Source organism: Coregonus clupeaformis, chromosome 1, assembly GCF_020615455.1.
Source record: "Coregonus clupeaformis isolate EN_2021a chromosome 1, ASM2061545v1, whole genome shotgun sequence".
In the NCBI taxonomy this organism is placed as follows: domain Eukaryota; kingdom Metazoa; phylum Chordata; class Actinopteri; order Salmoniformes; family Salmonidae; genus Coregonus; species Coregonus clupeaformis.
In genome coordinates, this window is record NC_059192.1 from 6585409 (window position 1) to 6607476 (window position 22068).

The following is a 22068-nucleotide window of genomic DNA, read 5'->3' on the forward strand; positions in this document are numbered from 1 at the left end:
GATATCTAATGTAACAGACTGTTCTCCACACAGAGAGGCTAGGAGATATCTAATGTAACAGACTGTTCTCCCCACAGAGAGGCTAGGAGATATCTAATGTAACAGACTGTTCTCCCCACAGAGAGGCTAGGAGATATCTAATGTAACAGACTGTTCTCCACACAGAGAGGCTAGGAGATATCTAATGTAACAGACTGTTCTCCACACAGAGAGGCTAGGAGGTATCTAATGTAACAGACTGTTCCACACAGAGAGAGGCTAGGAGATATCTAATGTAACAGACTGTTCTCCACACAGAGAGGCTAGGAGATATCTAATGTGAGACTGTTCTCCACACAGAGAGGCTAGGAGATATCTAATGTAACAGACTGTTCTCTCCACAGAGAGGCTAGGAGATATCTAATGTAACAGACTGTTCTCCACAGAGAGTCTAGTGTTTGTGAGGAATATGTTTAATCAACAGCCCTTAAGGGTCTTCTGTGGGCATCTGAGTGCAACTTTAAGCTTGTTTAGTCACGTGCCAGAAAGACATTTCACCTAAGCTGCTCTCTCGTGACTGACGTCACCCTTGGCATGCAACTCAAAGGGGACAATCTGCAATTGCTATATACATTTTTGGACTTAAAATGTATGATATGTTCCCATTGATTCTTGAAGAATATAACTTATACATTTCCCATGAGCTTAGTTCAACTGTCGTACCCAATCAGAACCCAAACTATAAGCTTGTTTCACTCCAATCTTCGTAAACCAAGTAAATGTAAACAAACACTATATAGCCTCGAAACATGGTTAAAATGTTAATATCATGGATGGTCAGTCCTTGCGTCCATGAATTTGAGTGGTTACATTTCTTCAGCCCCATACCTCACTTTTTACCCAAACAGACAGGCGCTTTGATATTGTTCCAACTGCTGATTGCTTCTTTAAGGCCAAGGGGCCCAAATGGCACCCTATTCCCTATTTAGTGCACTACTTTTGACCAGGGACCAGGACCAGTAGTGCACTACTTTTGACCAGCCCATAAGCAATAGGGTACTATTTGTACAGCCCACGTTAACAAAACATACAGTGCCTTCGGAACGTATTCAGACCCCTAAACTTTTTCCACATTTTGTTACGTTACAGCCTTATTCTAAAATGGATTAAATACATGTTTTTCCTCATCAATCTAAACACAATACCCCATAATGACAAAGCAAAAACAGGTTTAGAAATTTTTGCAACTTTATAAAAATAAAAAAATAAAAAACATTTACATAAGTATTCAGACCCTTTACTCAGTACTTTGATGGAGCATCTTTGGCAGCGATTACAGCCTTGAATCTTCTTGGGTATGACGCTACAAGCTTGGCACACCTGTATTTGGGGAGGTTCTCCCATTCTTCTCTGCAGATCCTCTCAAGCTCTGTCAGGTTGGATTGGGAGCGTTGCTGCACAGCTATTTTCAGGTCTCTCCAGAGATGTTTGATCGGGTTCAAGTCAAGACTCTGGCTGGGTCACTCAAGGACATTCAGAGACTTGTCCCGAAGCCACTCCTGCGTTGTCTTAGCTGTGTGCTTAGGGTCGTTGTCCTGTTGGAAGGTGAACTTTCGCCCCAGTCTGAGGTTCTGAGCGCTCTGGAGCAGGTTTTCATCAAGGATCTCTCTGTACTTTGCTCCGTTCATCTTTCCCTCGATCCTGACTAGTCTCCCAGTCCCAGCCACTGAAAAACATCCCCACAGCATGATGCTGCCACCACCATGCTTCATCGTAGGGATGGTATTGGCCAGGTGATGAGCAGTGCCTGGTTTCCTCCAGATGTGACGCTTGGCATTCAGGCCAAAGAGTTTAATCTTGGTTTCATCAGACCAGAGAATCTTTAGGTGCCTTTAGGCAAACTCAAAGCGGGCTGCCGTGTGCCTTTTACTGAGGAGTGACTTCCGTCTGGCCACTCTACCATAAAGGCCTAATTGGTGGAGTGCTGCAGAGATGATTGTCCTTCTGGAAGATTCTCCCATCTCCACAGAGGAACTCTGGAGCTCTGTCAGAGTGACCATCGTGTTCTTGGTCACCTCCCTGACCAAGGCCCTTCTCCTCCGATTGCTCAGTTTGGCTGGGTGGCCAGCTCTAGGAAGAGTCTAGGTGGTTCCAAACTTCTTCCATTTAAGAATGATGGAGGCCACTGTGTTTTGGGGACTTTCAATGCTGCAGACAGTTTTTGGTACCCTTCCCCAGATCTGTGCCTCGACACAATCCTGTCTTGGCGCTCTACAGACAATTCCTTCGACCTCATGGCTTGGTTTTTGCTCTGACATGCATTGTCAACTGTGGGACCTTATATAGACAGGTGTGTGCCTTTCCAAATCATGTCCAATCAATTGAATTTACCACAGGTGGACTCCAATCAAGTTGTAGAAACATCTCAAGGATGATCAATGGAAACAGGATGCACCTGAGCTCAATTTCGAGTCTCATAGCAAAGGGTCTGAATACTTTTGTAAATAAGGTATTTCTGTTTTTTATTTGTAAGACATTTGCTAAAATAAAATAATGTCCATTTAAGAATAAGGCTGTAATGTAGGGATCTGAATACTTTCCGAATGAGCTGTATATTATATTGACAGTGGTAACTTACTTACTCAGAGGTGCAGTCATGTGCGTTTTCTCTCTTCACACGTTTAAAAATAGGACGTGACGTCTTATGACCCGCTCACACAGAGCACAGGAAGCAGACAGACCTGCAACGTTCTTCCCAAAATATATGCAGTTACCATGAGCTTTTCTTTGTCAATTAAGGTATACAGATATTTAGAATTATATTTCAACATCACACTGAATTTATAACTCAGTGATACATTAACATTCCTCCGATTAGATTCATGAATGAGGACTTTAAATATTCCCAACAAGCACATACATTGAATAATACAGAGCAGAGTAATTTGTATTGTCATTTTGAGCAGTAAGGGTGGTGCCTGGTGAAATAAAAATATTCTAGATTTTGAGAAAGTGAACTCCCCCACCCATCCCCCAAAAAAAAAAAAAAAAGAAGTGAAAAACTGCCAATAAACATCCCAGGAGGTCCTGATTGGACTACGGTTGCTAGAGGAAGTGTTCACTAGGCCAAAGGGACTCAGGCAGGTTTCACCTGTATGCCAATGGAAATCTCAGACATACAGACAGTCAGAGAAAAAGCACCGTGGGCCAAGTCAGTGGGATAGATATCTCTACACACACAACAATGACAAGTTAAAAGGTAGGGTGGGTAGTGTTACAGGCTTTGGTTTTTCCATTTATGTTTTGAGGTTGGACTTTAGCACGGTGTAGCTGGTTGGTGTCACCTTGTTAGTCAGTATGGTGTTACACCTGTGCTGGTTGCCATCTCGTTAGTGGGAAGGTGTTTCACCTGTGCTGGTTGCCATCTCGTTAGTGGGAAGGTGTTTCACCTGTGCTGGCCCAGGTGCTATTTATGAGTGGCTGGCCCAGTGCTCCAGTTGTCTTGGTAGATGTGGAGGGTTGACTCTTTTAGTTGGCGCTCCAATATTTTGATTTCTAGACAAACAATCCCTTTATCTGATTTTGTTTTGGTTTACTTCCTGTCTTTACGTTTGGTGTGGGTTTTAATTTAGTTTGCCTGTCCTCGGGCAAATTTAGTAGTTGCTTATGGTGGCTGTCTTTTAGGTTCCAGTTGTTGTTGCTAGGCAACTTTCAGTGGACACCCCGCATGAGCGTCTTTCAGAACCCCTCTTAAAACCCCAGCAGTTTCGTTTTGGTCATTGTCAGGGACTCTTCTGTTTTGAATGACAGTTTTAGATTTTCTTGCTGGGGAACATAAGTTGGCCTAACAGGCCTCTCACTAGAGACCGCACTGATCCTGACGGAGGCTATGTAGACATGGTCCTTGAAAAGCCTGTACGTCCACCTCCACTTGATGGTCAATTCTCTGTGTTTTAAGAGCGACAATATAATCTACTGTATGTAACTAACAGTATTGTATGCCATGTGTTGATTGGGATTCAATTGAAGACACTGGCACCCACTACTGGTGAACCCTTGTCTGAAACACAATAACATTGATTAAGGCAACAGATATCCACAGCAATAGTAAGGACAAAGCTTTTCCATCTCTTCTAGCGTTGTCCTCGGTTCCAACCGTCTCTAGCCTACCATTCCTATATGTTACAAATATCAAACATATTACATACGATGCCATCTACACGTATCATATTGTAGCTCAATTGGTAGAGCATGGCACTTGTAATGTTAGGGTAGTGGGTTCGATCCCCGGGACCACCCATACGTAAAAATTTATGCACACATGACTGTAAGTCGCTTTGGATAAAAGCGTCTGCTAAATGGCATATTATTATTATTATTACATATCATGATAAATAGTATATGCTATGATTTAAAATATTAAAACCCAACCCAAGCAGCTATCGCAGCACATGTAGGCCGATCTGTTTTTTTCTAATGAAGCACCTGGCTAGTTACAGATGTTAGCATCTGTTGCTAGTGCCCTGGTTTTGAGGTTTAGTTTTGGAGGGCCAGAGCAGATGGCTGAGAAGAGGATTATCTGACCAAGCCTTTGTCATCTGGTGCTACTAGCTTTGCAGCACAGAGCCATGTTGTCTATGGAGAAATAGGTGGACGGACCCCTTTCTGTTCTGTCCAGCACATTGCTGTCTAGTTAGACCCAGGGCCACTGAAAGCACCGCAGGTAAAGACCTATAGACAAGGTTCAGATTATCTTTTCAATTAGTAGGATTCAATTGCCGGGAAAGTGTTTTAAAACCTATTCTCAATATTGCCTCTCTAGGATACCAGTAAGGACTTACTCAGAGCTTATTATTTCTGCACTATACATTCAGGGACTATGCCCTCTGCACTAACATCCTAGAACTGTACATTTGCTAATTGCACTCTCTCTGCACATTGTTGTATATATTAAATACAAAAACTATGTTTTAAGTGACATAGTTAGTGTTGGCAATAGCCAAAAAAGTTAGGAAATTCAAATTGGCAGCCCTACCCTAAATTTCCCATATGCACAGAAGTTTAAAAGCAATCAGATTATTACACCTGCTACTGTTATTGATGTGCATACACTGTAATAAAAAATAAAAAGTTGAGTCAACTTAGAAAATCAAGGTAATCAGCTGCAACATGATTTCTAGTTTACTCAACTTTGGCAAATGTGTTGAGACAACTCAGGAATGTATGTAAGCAGAACTTTCCTGCCCCAAAGTTGCATTGCCCAATCAACAGTTACTATAGTGGTGGATCGACACTATAATACAGTGGGGAAAAAAAGTATTTAGTCAGCCACCAATTGTGCAAGTTCTCCCACTTAAAAAGATGAGAGAGGCCTGTAATTTTCATCATAGGTACACGTCAACTATGACAGACAAAATGAGAAAAAAAATCCAGAAAATCACATTGTAGGATTTTTTATGAATTTATTGGCATATGATGGTGGAAAATAAGTATTTGGTCAATAACAAAAGTTTCTCAATACTTTGTTATATACCGTTTGTTGGCAATGACACAGGTCAAACGTTTTCTGTAAGTCTTCACAAGGTTTTCACACACCGTTGCTGGTATTTTTGGCCCATTCCTCCATGCAGATCTCCTCTAGAGCAGTGATGTTTTGGGGCTGTCGCTGGGCAACACAGACTTTCAACTCCCTCCAAAGATTTTCTATGGGGTTGAGATCTGGAAACTGGCTAGGCCACTCCAGGACCTTGAAATGCTTCTTACGAAGCCACTCCTTCGTTGCCCGGGCGGTGTGTTTGGGATCATTGTCATGCTGAAAGACCCAGCCACGTTTCATCTTCAATGCCCTTTCTGATGGAAGGAGGGTTTCACTCAAAATCTCACGATACATGGCCCCATTCATTCTTTCCTTTACACGGATCAGTCGTCCTGGTCCCTTTGCAGAAAAAACAGCCCCAAAGCATGATGTTTCCAACCCCATGCTTCACAGTAGGTATGGTGTTCTTTGGATGCAACTCAGCATTCGTTGTCCTCCAAACATGACGAGTTGAGTTTTTACCAAAAAGTTATATTTTGGTTTCATCTGACCATATGACATTCTCCCAATCCTCTTCTGGATCATCCAAATGCACTTCAGACGGGCCTGGACATGTACTGGCTTAAGCAGGGGGACACGTCTCGCATTGCAGGATTTGAGTCCCTGGCGGCGTAGTGTGTTACTGATGGTTGGCTTTGTTACTTTGGTCCCAGCTCTCTGCAGGTCATTCACTAGGTCCCCCCGTGTGGTTCTGGGATTTTTGCTCACCGTTCTTGTGATCATTTTGACCCCACGGGGTGAGATCTTGCGTGGAGCCCCAGATCGAGGGAGATTATCAGTGGTCTTGTATGTCTTCCATTTCCTAATAATTGCTCCCACAGTTGATTTCTTCAAACCAAGCTGCTTACCTATTGCAGATTCAGTCTTCCCAGCCTGGTGCAGGTCTACAATTTAGTTTCTTGTGTCCTTTGACAGCTCTTTGGTCTTGGCCATTGTGAAATTTGGAGTGTGACTGTTTGAGGTTGTGGACAGGTGTCTTTTATACTGATAACAAGTTCAAACAGGTGCCATTAATACAGGTAACGAGTGGAGGACAGAGGAGCCTCTTAAAGAAGAAGTTACAGGTCTGTGAGAGCCAGAAATCTTGCTTGTTTGTAGGTGACCAAATACTTATTTTCCACCATAATTTGCTAATAAATTCATTAAAAATCATACAATGGGATTTTCTGGATTTTTTTTTCTCAGTTTGTCTGTCATAGTTGACGTGTACCTATGATGAAAATTACAGGCCTCTCTCATCTTTTTAAGTGGGAGAACTTGCACAATTGGTGGCTGACTAAATACTTTTTTTCCCCACTGTATATGCACAGTGAGGGAAAAAAGTATTTGATCCCCTGCTGATTTTGTACGTTTGCCCACTGACAAAGAAATGATCAGTCTATACTTTTAATGGTAGGTTTATTTGAACAGTGAGAGACAGAAAAACGCATGTCAAAAATGTTATAAATTGATTTGAATTTTAATGAGGGAAATAAGTATTTGACCCCCTCTCAATCAGAAAGATTTCTGCCTCCCAGGTGTCTTTTATACAGGTAACGAGCTGTAATTAGGAGCACGCTCTTAAAGGGAGTGCTCCTAATCTCAGCTTCTTACCTGTATAAAAGACACCTGTCCACAGAAGCAATCAATCATTTAGATTCCAAACTCTTCACCATGGCCAAGACCAAAGAGCTCTCCAAGGATGTCAGGGACAAGATTGTAGACCTACACAAGGCTGGAATGGGCTACAAGACCATTGCCAAGGCAGCTTGGTGAGAAGGTGACAACAGTTGGTGCAATTATTCGCAAATGGAAGAAACACAAAATAACTGTCAATCTCCCTCGGCCTGGGGCTCCATGCAAGATCTCACCTCGTGGAGTTGCAATGATCATGAGAACGGTGAGGAATCAGCCAATAACTACACGGGAGGATCTTGTCAATGATTTCAAGGCAGCTGGGACCATAGTCACCAAGAAAACAATTGGTAACACACTACGCCGTGAAGGACTGAAATCCTGCAGCGCCCGCAAGGTCCCCCTGTTCAAGAAAGCACATATACATGCCCGTCTGAAGTTTGCCAATGAACATCTGAATGATTCAGAGGAGACCAAAATCGAGCTCTTTGGCATCAACTCAACTCGCCGTGTTTGGAGGCGGAGGAATGCTGCCTATGACCCCAAGAACACCATCCCCGCCGTCAAACATGGAGGTGGAAACATTATGCTTTGGGGGTGTTTTTCTGCTAAGGGGACAGGACAACTTCACTGCATCAAAGGGACGATGGACAGTGCCATGTACCGTCAAATCTTGGGTGAGAACCTCCTTCCCCCAGCCAGGGCATTGAAAATGGGTCGTGGATAGGTATTCCAGCATGACAATGACCCAAAACACGCGGCCAAGGCAACAAAGGAGTGGCTCAAGAAGAAGCACATTAAGGTCCTGGAGTGGCCTAGCCAGTCTCCAGACCTTAATCCCATAGAAAATCTGTGGAGGGAGCTGAAGGTTCGAGTTGCCAAACGTCAGCCTCGAAATCTTAATGACTTGGAGAAGATCTGCAAAGAGGAGTGGGACAAAATCCCTCCTGAGATGTGTGCAAACCTGGTGGCCAACTACAAGAAACGTCTGACCTCTGTGATTGCCAACAAGGGTTTTTCCACCAAGTACTAAGTCATGTTTTGCAGAGGGGTCAAATACTTATTTCCCTCATTAAAATGCAAATCAATTTATAACATTTTTGACATGCGTTTTTCTGGATTTTTGTTGTTGTTATTCTGTCTCTCACTGTTCAAATAAACCTACCATTAAAATTATAGACTGATCATGTCTTTGTCAGTGGGCAAATGTACAAAATCAGCAGGGGATCAAATACTTTTTTCCCTCACTGTAGCTGCCAATTTGCGCTCTGCCACATGCAAATATAACACATGCCAATTTGCACTCTGTCACTGAATGACTGTGTGATATATTTTTCACTCCGCTACAGTGAATGTGTTTCTACATCTGTACTATGCATGAAAGGACATCTGGCATTAGAATCTAGAAGTGTTGCTCCCTCTACCATAACCTTCATGGTTATTATCTGACCCTCTACCATAACCTTCATGGTTATTATCTGACCCTCTACTATAACCTTCATGGTTATTATCTGACCCTCTACCATAACCTTCATGGTTATTATCTGACCCTCTGCTATAACCTTCATGGTTATTATCTGACCCTCTACTATAACCTTCATGGTTATTATCTGACCCTCTGCTATAACCTTCATGGTTATTATCTGACCCTCTACCATAACCTTCATGGTTATTATCTGACCCTCTGCTATAACCTTCATGGTTATTATCTGACCCTCTACTATAACCTTCATGGTTATTATCTGACCCTCTACTATAACCTTCATGGTTATTATCTGACCCTCTGCTATAACCTTCATGGTTATTATCTGACCCTCTGCTATAACCTTCATGGTTATTATCTGACCCTCTGCTATAACCTTCATGGTTATTATCTGACCCTCTGCTATAACCTTCATGGTTATTATCTGACGCAGCTGGTCATCTAGGTTCCTGTCTTCTAGGGAGTTTGTCCTGGGTCTGCATTGCTTGCTTTGTGGGGTTTTACACTGGGTACCTGCAAAGCACTTTGTGACAACTGCTGATGTTAAAAGTGGTTTATAAAATACATTTTACATTTTATTGATATGCACATTTGTTTTCAAGAGCAACTTTAGTAACAATGTTTTTTGGGAAACAGCCCAGAGATTTAACGATGCTCCTATGAAGGTTCTAACAATGAACTTAGTCTTAAGATGCTTTTGGGAGACAGGGCCCGGTTCAATATGGTTATAAAGCTACAAGAAGAATAGAACCTCTCTTTTTCTTTTGGTTCTTCATCCTGATGGAGGTGGGAGAAGAAGACGGCTTGTCAGGATCATGCAGGGTGGAGATAGGGGGTAGAGACCAGGGAGAGGGAGTCCAGCTGAGGCTGAGGCTGAGCGGAGCGGAGTCAGTGTCCTTCTGGAGGTGTAGTGGCTTTTCCTTACAGCCACCGTGGGAAATGAGCTGGCTATTTGTTCCTGAAGCATGTCATTCATGAATCCAGAAATCGAATGTCCACAGGTTGTTTTCCATAAAAATAAAGTTCAATTTATTCAAATTCTTGGTTACAATGTTGCAAAAAAATGTATCTAAATAATGAAGATAAAAATAAGATATTTAAGCTACGACATGGGCATTCTTGGATCACACGTATCACGGAGACAAAGAAAGCACAGTCAAAAGACTGTACGGACTCTAGCCAGCCATTCCCATTAGGTATCTCACTGTATGGACTCTAGCCAGCCATTCTCATTAGGTCTCTCACTGTACGGACTCTAGCCAGCCATTCCCATCAGGTCTCTCACTGTATGGACTCTAGCCAGCCATTCCCATTAGGTCTCTGGACCCCACGCACAGGGCATAAACACTGACAGGTTATCAATATCAGTCAAACAATAATTATGACAAACGAATAATTATGACAGACGAATAATCATGACAGACAAATAATCATGACAGACGAATAATCAGTGACATATAAAGAATGTCATTTCATAATTCTAATTCAAACCAATATCTATTTGGCTCTAACATACCGGCCCCTAATTGTATGTAAAGTGAGGCAAAACAATTATCGAAACAGAATGTTTACGCTAGAGCCAAAATGTATAGATGTGTGTGTATAATACTTGCAGGAAGCTTTTGCTGTTGGTCAGTCCATATTACCATCTCAGTGGATGCTAGCAGCAGGCTGTAGAAGACAGGACTCTTCAGGTAACCAGTCATCTTCTGTTCACCAAACTTACCTACTCAGACATGGCTGCTGTTTCCACGTATTCTTCCACTTTCAAAAGTCCATGTTCTGGCACTGAATCCAACATTTCACAGGCCACTAGATGTCATCATTTCCAGCTCTGCCATTTTCTCTCCTGGCCTCCACAGGAATCTTGTTTTTTTTCTCCTCTTGGTTTCCCATCAGCCCCATTGCTTTGTGATAATCACAGCCATGTACAATAGTCCCATTGCTTTGTGATATTCACAGCCATGTACGTCAGTCCCATTGCTTTGTGATACTCACAGCCATGTACATCAGTCCCTTCCCACTGGGCACTGACGTCAGTTCAACGTCTAGTTTTGATTTACATTTTGTTTAGTTGTCAACTAACATGAATTCAATGTGAAATCCCCCTAAAAATGCACCATGTCATTGGATTTAGGTTAAAAGTTGGGTGAAAAATAGACTACATTCCCTTATGTTGATTACTTTTTGTAAATCCAATCATTGATTCAACATCATCACATTTAATTATTTTGTTGAAATGATGTGGAAACAATATGGATTCAACCTGTTTTTCCCCAGTGGGTTGCTTCTCCTGCAGACAGTATGTGTTTGCCAATGGACTCTACATGGGCCTCTTCTTTCATTGGGTTGCCATTCAGGAAACCAATCACCTTGATTTTCTTTAGGTTTTTCATTTGCTGATGCAAATGGAGTGTTCTGCTTGTCAAGGGTACGAAAAAAGAGGAAAGCGATGCCAAAAATTAACTTTTAACTAGGCACACCTGTTAATTGAAATGCATTCCAGGTGACTACCGCATGAAGCTGGTTGAGAGAATGCCAAGAGTGTGCAAAGCTGTCATCAAGGCAAATGGGTGGCTACTTTGAAGAATCTCAAATATTAAATACATTTTGATTTGTTTAACACTTTTTTTGGTTACTACATGATTCCATATGTGTTATTTAATAGTTTTGATGTCTTCACTATTATTCTACAATGTAGAAAATAGTAAAAATAAAGAAAAACCCTTGAATGAGTAGGTGTGTCCTAACTTTGGACTGGTAATGTCCCTATTCCTACTTATGCAGTATATTGTCCATACTGTCTACACACACCACATTTCTCAGACTGACAGCTCGTTCTGATATTTTTGTTTTTAAATCTCGTTTCTTGGTCTTTGATTATTTGTGTATTATCATTGTCCTGTTAAGACATTTGCTGGTGCTAGGAACAAATCATTTCGCTGCACCTGCTTTAACATCTGCTAATCTGTGTACGCGTCAAATAATCTTTGATTTGATATTTTCTCCATTCTGCTCCAGAGCGTTTGGTAACTGTTCTTCTGTGGGAAAGATCTGTGGCAAGGAATCGTTGATGTCTTTACCTTTTTTGGCTCTAGCCAGCCATTCTCATTAGGCCAATGACTGTATGGACTCTAGCCAGCCATTCTCATTAGGCCAATGACTGTATGGTCTCTAGCCAGCCATTCCCATTAGGTCTCTCACTGTATGGTCTCTAGCCAGCCATTCCCATTAGGTCTCTCACTGTACGGACTCTAGCCAGCCATTCTCATTAGGTCTCTCACTGTACGGACTCTAGCCAGCCATTCCCATCAGGTCTCTCACTGTATGGACTCTAGCCAGCCATTCTCATTAGGTCTCTCACTGTACGGACTCTAGCCAGCCATTCCCATTAGGCCTCTGGACCCCATGACTGGTATAGCCATCTCCAGCCTGTAAAGGAGGGAATAAACACTGACAGCTGATTCATATCAGTCAAACAATAATTATGTCAGACGAATAATCAGAATGACATATAAACAATGTCATTTCATAATTCTAATATCTATGTGGCTCTTATGGGCGGTATGCCAGGCGTCTCAGCTCAGTGAAGGGGCTGGAGCAGCTTCTCAGAGCTGTATTAATCATTTCCTATCCTATCCTCCTTTACTCTGCCACAGTAGAGTAAAGACAACATACAGATGCACATAAAGATCAACGACATAACCCTGCCCAGACCCCTGTTCTCACTCCTACCCAGACCCACCTGTTCTCACTCCTACCCAGACCCACCTGTTCTCACTCCTACCCAGACCCACCTGTTCTCACTCCTACCCAGACCCACCTGTTCTCACTCCTACCCAGACCCACCTGTTCTCACTCCTACCCAGACCCACCTGTTCTCACTCCTACCCAGACCCACCTGTTCTCACTCCTACCCAGACCCACCTGTTCTCACTCCTACCCAGACCCACCTGTTCTCACTCCTACCCAGACCCACCTGTTCTCACTCCTACCCAGACCCACCTGTTCTCACTCCTACCCAGACCCACCTGTTCTCACTCCTATCTCCAGTGACTGCACTACTCTCCGCCACGTCCTCAAATTGCACCATTTTGTTCCTCTACGTCGCCCACGCTCTTTCAATATTTAGATAATGAAGCGTACTATTTTTCCATTGTCTTAACGATGGAGGATTGGTTGATTTCCTGTTAAGTATACGTTTTTCAAGACAATTGACAAGAGTATTGTCCAACCCATCGGGTATCTCACCGCACCCTCATATGACATGTCTTGAAATGTGCAGACAGAAGGATTAAAAGTAAATGTATATAGTAATACTTCTGACAGTCACATTTCTAACTCTGCCCATAACTTTTGAACTTTATTGCATTCCCAGAAGGCATGGATTGAGTCATTGTTAGTTTTACACTTAAGATATGACTCTGCCGTTGCACTATAGAATGTGAATTTTGTCTCGTGTAATAAATTACATACATTAGTTTATATTGGATTAACTGTACATTTCGTTAGTTATGTTCCATCATTCCTTCCATCTTGTGCCAATATCAGTTATTTTTAAGTATTGGTTCCAATAGCTAATATTTTTTCTAAGAGGTTGTCAGTTGGATATGCTTCTTTAAGTACACTGGCCCAAAAAACGACTTACTTCTCAGCCAGGTGAACAGCCTCCCACGTAGGTGGAACAGCCTCCCACGTAGGTGAACAGCCTCCCACGTAGGTGGAACAGCCTCCCACGTTTGTCTAAGGTAGTTCTACATTATTTCATATGAGTGAACCCTCTCGCTGCTCCCCTCAGGTCTGGGAGGTCAGATACCCTGGTGGTGTCACTATCTCTGACCTAACCCTCCTCTCTGCCAGTTCAGTATAGCTAGCGCTGATTCATACCAAACACACTGGGTAAATAAACACAGCAGAACCAGAATGGAGCTTGTTGCCTCGTGTCGTTCGACGTGCTGTTTTGTTTTCTACTGAAAAGCCTGGTTAGTGACCTAATGCCTAATGTAGAAGACGTCTGCAAAGCCGAAATGTCTGTGTACGCTTTTACATGCAAGTTATTTAGCAGACGCTCTTATCCAGAGCGACTAGCAGGAGCTGTTAGGGTTAAGTGCCTTGCTCAAGGGCACAACGACAGATTGTTCACCTAGACGCCTCGGGGATTCAAACCAGCGACTTTTAGGTTACTGGTCCAACACTCTTAAAAGCTAGGCCACATCCCTGATGCAATTCAAATAATTGTTAAAAATGAAGTAAGCTTTATGCAACATCTTTTTGAGTGAGGACCCATCGCACCTTTTTGCTTATCTGAACTGACAGGTTTTACACACCAACCAAACTTCTGGGAGAGTGCGATGATCCCCTTTTTTGATTAGCTTCTAAACTGAGCACATGCTGGTCTGTACTGAAGGCCCTATGAGCAGCCTGGGCGTGTCCCACATGCTGGTCTGTACTGAAGGCCCTATGAGCAGCCTGGGCGTGTCCCACATGCTGGTCTGTACTGAAGGCCCTATGAGCAGACTGGGCGTGTCCCAAATGACTCCCTTTTCATTATTGGGTCCTAGTCAAACGTACTGCACTACATAGGGAATAGGGTAGGATTTGGATGCGAACTGGACCATTCGTGAGGCAGGCTGAACGCTGACGCACTTCTTTGAACGGCGTAGAATCAACACTTCAGTGGAAAAGTAAGAGATGGAAGAAGGAAACGCCCTTAAAACAAATGTCACTTTAGTAATCTGGACCAAAGACCAGCGAGAAGAGCAAATATGTGGAAAATACGAAGATATGTCATTCCTGGGGGAACCAGCAGTACAGTACATCCCTACTTCCTGAGCTTGATTAGAGGGACAAACTGATTTGTTGCATTATGTCATAAATTAAGACTGAGGTTGTATCCTGAATGTTACCGTTTACCGTAGGACTCAAAGGTCAAAGGTTATGCACTCTGTAGAGAATAGGGTGTCATTTGGGACGCCCCCCCAGAGGGACCTGTAGAAGGAGAGTGCTATGTAGGGTGTTACCAAATCAACAGTACTGTGCATCAATAAAGGCTTTATAGTTGACAGTTGAAACTGACCGAAACAAGATGGATCCAATACAGACATAGACAGTGATTACCAACCAAACGGAATCCTCTCTAAAACATGGCGACATGTCTGATCTACATTGACATGGTCAATGAGCGTCGCCTGGAGACGGTTTCCAGAGTGGCGTTTTTGTAATTACAGTAGGCAACGTAAACAAAGTTGATGACTAAATAAAACAAATGCATATAAAAAGTATCAATCTAGTTCAGAGACAATAAGGGTAGCACTGGTAGGACATTTTCTGTCTGATGTTATGATGACAACTTCTTTAAATGTTTGAAGAGAGAAATAAACTAAAACAATTTGATAAAACTTCTACTTGTGCACAAAACATGTGTAAAAATAACAGTGACTCATTAGTCACTTGTCCATGGTAACACCATGGTAACACCATGGTAACACGTGATAAGGCTCTGCTTTCACCTGTCCAGTTCTTTCAGACAGGTGCACATAGAAAGGGGGCCAAGGAAACGAGGCCAGTGAGGAAGCACCTCCTCTCAGCTGAGTTTGGGTTATTTTGACTGATGGTCATCAAATCTTTTGTGGTGGCCGCGACCCGGTGTGTTGTGACCGCGACCCGGTGTGTTGTGACCGCGACCCGGTGTGTTGTGACCGCGACCCGGTGTGTTGTGACCGCGACCCGGTGTGTTGTGACCGCGACCCGGTGTGTTGTGACCGCGACCCGGTGTGTTGTGACCGCGACCCGGTGTGTTGTGACCGCGACCTGGTGAGTTGTGACCGCGACCCGGTGTGATGCGACCGCGACCTGGTGTGTGTTGGGGGGCACGACCCGGCGTGTCCTTTGACCCCCCTTCCTCAGGTTCCCACAGGGCGTTCCTGAGGAAGCGAGATGCCGCTGCTTTGTCCAGACGGGCCGCTTTCCTCCTGTCAGTGATCTCCTTCACACGGTTCATGTACGTCCTGATCCTCTCCTAGTCAGGAGAAAAGAAAATAAAGCACTTAGAAATAACGTTACGATAAAAATATATAATATGTCACTTAGCAGATACTTATCTACAGTAGGCTACAGCAGACAGAGTACAAAACATTAGCAACACCTTCCTAATATTGAGTTGCACCCCTTAGAACAGCCTCAATTCATCGGGCATGGACTCTACAAGGTGTCGAAAGCGCTCCACAGGGATGCTGGCCCATGTTGACTCCAATGATTCCCACAGTAGTGTCAAGTTGGCTGGATGTCCTTTGGGTGGTGGACCATTCTTGATACACACGGGAAACTGTTGAGTGTGAAAAAACCCAGCAGCGTTGCAGTTCTTGACACACTCAAACCGGTGCGCCTGGCACCTACTACCATACCCCGTTCAAAGGCACTTAAATATTTTGTCTTGCCCAGTTACCCACTGAATGGCACACATACACAATCCATGTCTCAAGGCTTAAAAATCCTTCTTTAACCTGTCTCCTCCCCTTCATCTACACTGATTGAAGTGGATTTAACAAGTGACATCAATAAGGGATCATAGCTTTCACCTGGATTCACCTGGTCAGTCTATTACCACGGTTACATGCAAACAATGTGATTATTGTGGATAGTCATGTTAATATAATAGTTGGTTTAAAATGTTGACATGCTTTGCAAGAAGAACGATTTCCTTAATAATCCTGTTTACATGGACACATCTGAAATCAGGCTACGGATGGGACTTTTGATAAATGCCGGAAACTTCCACACAGTTTTTTTTTATCGGTGTATGCTTCATCGATGCACAGTGTACAAAACACCAGGAACACCTGCTGTGTCCATGACAGATCAACAGAGTAAGGTGTTTACATGACTAATGTATTGCCATACTCGGCCTTCTGCCATAATCAGTTTAATATTGAATTATTCGTGTGCATGGAAACATGCTCTGTCATGGAAAGAGCAGGTGTTCCTAATGTTTTGTACACTCAGTTGTATGCAGGTTATGGAAGTTGCCAATTGACTGAACAAAATACAGTGGGACGAGTAGAATTGTCTTCGGGGTAAAAAAAAAAAGGAATATCTTACCAACTCTTGCTTGATTGCATGTTCTTTGGGGTTTATTCCTTGTGTGACCAAGTACACTGTAAACAACAAAACAAGAATGAGTGCGTTGTGGTGACAGTCGTTTCATCATCTTTACACACAAAACAATGTGCTGACTGAATATAATTGTACAATATTAACCTGGATTTGCGTGCAGGAAAATAAAGCACACTTACTCCAGAAAAGAGAGTTGAGGCTATATGCAGACATCAGGTCCAGCTTGGCTTGTTCCAGAGGATCCAGCTATTAAGTAAGCAAAAGACACATTGAGAGGGTTCGTTTTAGCTTGGCCCAGTTCGACAGGTAGGCAGAGTTTGCACCAGGTTAAACGTGATTTGCATTCGTTTTGTAACCAGGCTGCCCCCCGGGTGTGAGCTGGGAGCACCGCTCAAGCCGGTGGTGAAATCAGCTCAAAACTAAAGTGATGTAGCCTATTGTCAAGCAGTAATGAGTTAGTATTACATGTTTTCACATGAACAAGTGTTTGATGGAAAACTATACTGAACAAAAATATAAACGCAACATGCAACAATTTCAACGATTTTACTGAGTTACAGTTCAAATAAGGAAATCAGACAATTTAAATAAATTCATTAGACCCTAATCTATGGATTTCACATGACTGGGCAGGGGCACAGGCCCACCCACTGGGGAGCCAGGACCAGCCAATCAGAATGAGTTTTTCCCCACAAAAGGGCTTTATTACAGACAGAAATACTCCTCAGTTTCATCAGCTGCCCGGTTGGCTGGTCTCAGATGATCCCACAGGTGAAGAAGCCGGATGTGGAGGTCCTGGGCTGGCGTGGTTACACGTGGCCTGTGGTTGAGAGGCCAGTTGGACATACTGCCAAATTCTCTAAAACAACATTGGAGGCAGCTTAAGGTAGAGAAATGAACATTCAATTCTCTGGCAAAAGCTCTGGTGGACATTCCTGCATGCCAATTGCACGCTCCCTGAAAACTTGAGACATCTGTGGCATTGTGTTGTGTGACAAAACTGCACATTTTAGAGTGGCCTTTTATTGTCCCCTAACACAAGGTGCACCTGTGTAATGATCATGCTGTTTAATCAGCTTCTTGATATGCCACACCTGTCAGGTGGATGGATTATCTTGGCAAAGGATAAATTCTCACTAACAGGGATGTAAACACATTTGTGCACAATATTGGAGCTAAAGAAGCTTTTTGTGCGTATGGAATATTTCATTAATGAGTTTGAGCCAATCAGTTGTGTTGTGACAAGGTAGGGGGGTATACAGAAGATAGCCCTATTTGGTAAGTCCATATTATGGAAAGAACAGCTCAAATAAGCAAAGAGAAACGACAGTCCATCATTACTTTAAAGCATGAAGGTCAGTCAATACGGAACATTTCAAGAACTTTGAAAGTTTCTTCAAGTGCAGTCGCAAAAACCCTCAAGTGCTATGATGAAACTGGCTCTCATGAGGACCGCCACAGGAAAGGAAGACCCAGAGTTGCCTCTGCTGCAGAGGATAAGTTCATTAGAGTTACCAGCCTCAGAAATTGCTACCCAAATAAATGCTTCACAAAGTTCATGTCACATCTCAACATTAACTGTTCAGAGGGGACTGTGTGAATCAGGCCTTCATGGTCGAATTACTGCAAAGAAACCACTACTAAAGGACACCAATAAGAAGAAAAGACTTGCTTGGGCCAAGAAACACGAGCAATGGACATTAGACCGGTGGAAATGTGTCCTTTGGTCTGGAGTCTAAATTGGAGATTTTTGGTTCCAACCGCCGTGTCTTTGTGAGACGCGGTGTGGGTGAACGGTTGATCTCTGCATGTGTGGTTCCCTCCGTAAAGCATGGAAGAGGAGGTGTTATGGTGCTTTACTGGTGACACTGTGATTTATTTAGAATTCAAGTCACACTTAACCAGCATGGCTACCACAGCATTCTGCAGCGATACGCCATCCCATCTGGTGTGGGCTTAGTGGGACTATCATTTGTTTTTCAACAGGACAATGACCCAAAACACACCTCCAGGCTGTGTAAGAGCTATTTGACCAAGAAGGAGAGTGATGGAGTGCTGCATCAGATGACCTGGCCTCCACAATCCCCCGACCTCAACCCAATTGAGATGGTTTGGGATGAGTCGAACGGCAGAGTGAAGGAAAAGCAGTGCTAAGCATATGTGGGAACTCCTTCAAGACTGTTGGAAAAGCACCCCAGGTGAAGCTGGTTGAGAGAATGCCAAGAGTGTGGAAAGCTGTCATCAAGGCAAAGGGTGGCTACTTGACAGTTTTTTGGTTACTACATGATTCCATATGTGTTATTTCATAGTTTTGATGTCTTCACTATTATTCTACAATGTAGAAAATAGTACAAATAAAGAAAAACCCTTGAATGAGTAGGTGTGCCCAAACTTTTGAATGGTACTGTATATTTCATAGAAAATACACGTTGTAGCCTGTTTCTGAAGCATGCATCACGCTGCCTTGTTGACAATATGACCCGGAGCCGTAGATTTGAGCAGGGCGCTCTGTGCACCCCATTTCAGGAGTGTAATTAAACCTCTTAAGTGGTGAGGGTCTAACAGCAGAGGCCTAAATATTGCTTCTGTTCATTTGAATACGTGACCGACTCGGAGTGACATTCCCAATAATCAGGGGTGTATTCATTACGCCGATACTGTTGCAAAACATTTGTCGTCTGTTGCAAAATGTTTTGCGACAGAAACCGTTTACTACAAATGGAAAAGGTTTTGCAACGAAAACTAGAGTTTCTATTGGACAAATTCAGCTAGGTCTCTCCCCGTTTCGTTCCGTTTTCTCTGTTTGGTTCCGTTTGGTTCTTAAACAGTAAACGGCTGAATACACCGCTGGACTTCAGATAACACTCAATACCAAGTCATTCTACCCTGTCTGTCTGAAAACATACTTTTTGCACCAGCTCATTTCTTGGCATGGATAGGATGGTCTGCACCATGTTGTTGACAGCACCGACTGATGACTCAAACTCTGTGAGCTGCTCCTCAATCTCAGTAGGGTAGTCTTCCACAGGGATGTCCTCTGCCATGTTGTCTGGGGAGATTGAGAAAGACAATTAACATTAGTTAGATAGATAGACATAGTACATTTGACATTTTATTCATTTAGCTAGCAGAAACTCTTATCCAGAGGGACTTACAGTAGTGAGTGTACTGTAGACACTAGACAAGCTAGCTAGCTACTAACGATACCATGGGTCATTCCACCTCAAAAAGCACAAGAAAGAGGATTTCGACATCCACCATCTCAGATTGTTCTGAAATCATTTTGGTTGTTAGAAACAGATAAGATTAGCATTCCTGCGAACATTATTTTGTTTAAATATAATTTGATTGCATTCCAAATTGGCCATTTTAATTTATAGGATTCATATAATACTCAATAAATATAGTACCCAACATCCGATTTTGACAAAAAAATTTAAATCTAACAATGAGTTAGACATGAGGAATCCAAAGGAATGGTCAAAAGCCACCCACGGACCCCAGACACCCCACCCCAAAAACGAGTATATAGTATCGGTTCTCTGTGTCTGACAAGTAGTATGGAGCTGCGGCTCGGAGTATTGTTTCTTCATCGTAATGTATTACCAGTGATTTTGGTGTTTTTTTTTTTCCTCTGTTCAGATAAATTAGTCATCGAAGTTGTTAGGTTTATGTCCCATCCGACAACCTGATATTACCAGATTCTGACCACTAGATGGTGCTGTTCCTGCTATTATGTGAAAAAGTTTGACCCCCCCTCCCCCTCAATGTTAAAGGGATAGTTCACCCAAATTACAAAATTATATTGGTTTCCTTACCCTGTAAGTAGTCTATTGACAATGTATTACAGCAACCCATGCTTTGGTTTTGTTAGCCACTGTTTTAAATGCTAACTTTTAAGCATGTGTGGGACTAATCTAATGCATCAATGGTACCTATATTAGCATTTTCACGCTTAATGTTCAAATCATCCTAAAGTATCTAAAAATTAATTGTCTAACTCAACGAGGTCCAAATTGGATGTAAGGTATTGTAACGACCCTGGGTTTATAAGCGCGGATATCGACTCTGCCACCAGAGCATGCTTTTGGGGCACAGTCGATGGCGCACTGGACTTCAGGCTATAAGATTGAGGGATGAAGACCTGCTCCCTGCCTGTTTCATTACATTGGTGTCGATAACTTCTGACACCAATGTAATGAAACAGGCAGGGAGCGCGCCATCGACTGTGCCCCAAAAGCATATCCGCACTTATAAACCCAGGGTCGTTACAGTATTATTTTTATTGAATATTACATGAATCCTATACATTAAAAATTGCCAATTTGGGTGCAATGAATTAACTAATTTCTCAGAGATCAGATCAAATTATATTTAAACAAAATGTTCCAGGAATGCTAATCTTATCATTTTCTAACTACAGAAACGATTTCAGAACAATCTGAGATGGTGGGTGTCATGGTTTGCTAGAACGACCCCCCATGATAACTGAACTGCAACATTTCAGCCAGGGAATGCAGACAGAGGCGCTGCAAAGGGGCATAAGGCTGTGTCATGGTTGACAAGAAACTGCCATGTGGTGATTTGATTTGTAGCTAAATGGCTCGTTTCAGCTAGTTTGGTCTTGTTCTTGATACCATGTCTTGTTTTTAGGTGTTTTGACGGATGTCACGTCTATGCTAATATGGCTCAAATTTGTTAGCTAACCAACAACTATAACAGATTTTGCAACTTTGTGTTTTCAATAAACATTGGAGACGGAACATATTTTACATGTTAACAACAATCTAAACATTTCATTACATTTCAGTCATTTAGCAGACGCTCTTATCCAGAGCGACTTACAGTTAGTGAGTGCATAAATTTTTTTACTATGACATGTAATGTCTGTTTTGCATGCGTCGGTTTTGTTGCTAAACAACCAACCCATCTATACCACCAGCTTTGATGTAACTAAGACCGAGGGAGAGGCGAAGCAATATCATTGAAAATTTGGCTAAGATAGCCATGCATGATGCTAGCTAGTTTATTGCTCGCTAGCTAACTAGCGTTCAATCAAGGATTTTGAACAGCTACGGCTCAGCGAAAACACTTTATTCCTGTCAATGACAAAGCCCATCGTAACACTCCGTTAACTACTCATTGTTGAATAGTTTGTCTATTATTTTAGCTAGTTACAGCAATAATGTGAAGCTAGCTACCTGTTTCTCCACACGTTGTAGTCCAACCGGAAACACACCAGCGGCAACACTCTCTTCTTCTATGTTTTGTATTTCGCCCAGCG

At 42.7% G+C, this 22068-nt stretch overlaps 1 protein-coding gene across 1 annotated transcript; it reads right to left on the minus strand.

Annotated features, from left to right (window-relative positions):
* Positions 1-14706: 14706 nt before the first annotated feature.
* On the minus strand, positions 14707-22067 carry LOC121581844 (nuclear nucleic acid-binding protein C1D). The gene is made up of 5 exons (XM_041897216.1): positions 21986-22067; positions 19691-19833; positions 16964-17030; positions 16770-16825; positions 14707-15690 (listed from the first exon to the last, which is right to left on the minus strand). Exons 2-5 carry the CDS (start codon positions 19826-19828, stop codon positions 15271-15273), a joined length of 681 nt encoding a protein of 226 aa, XP_041753150.1. The 5' UTR covers positions 19829-19833; positions 21986-22067; the 3' UTR covers positions 14707-15270.
* Position 22068: the final 1 nt, after the last annotated feature.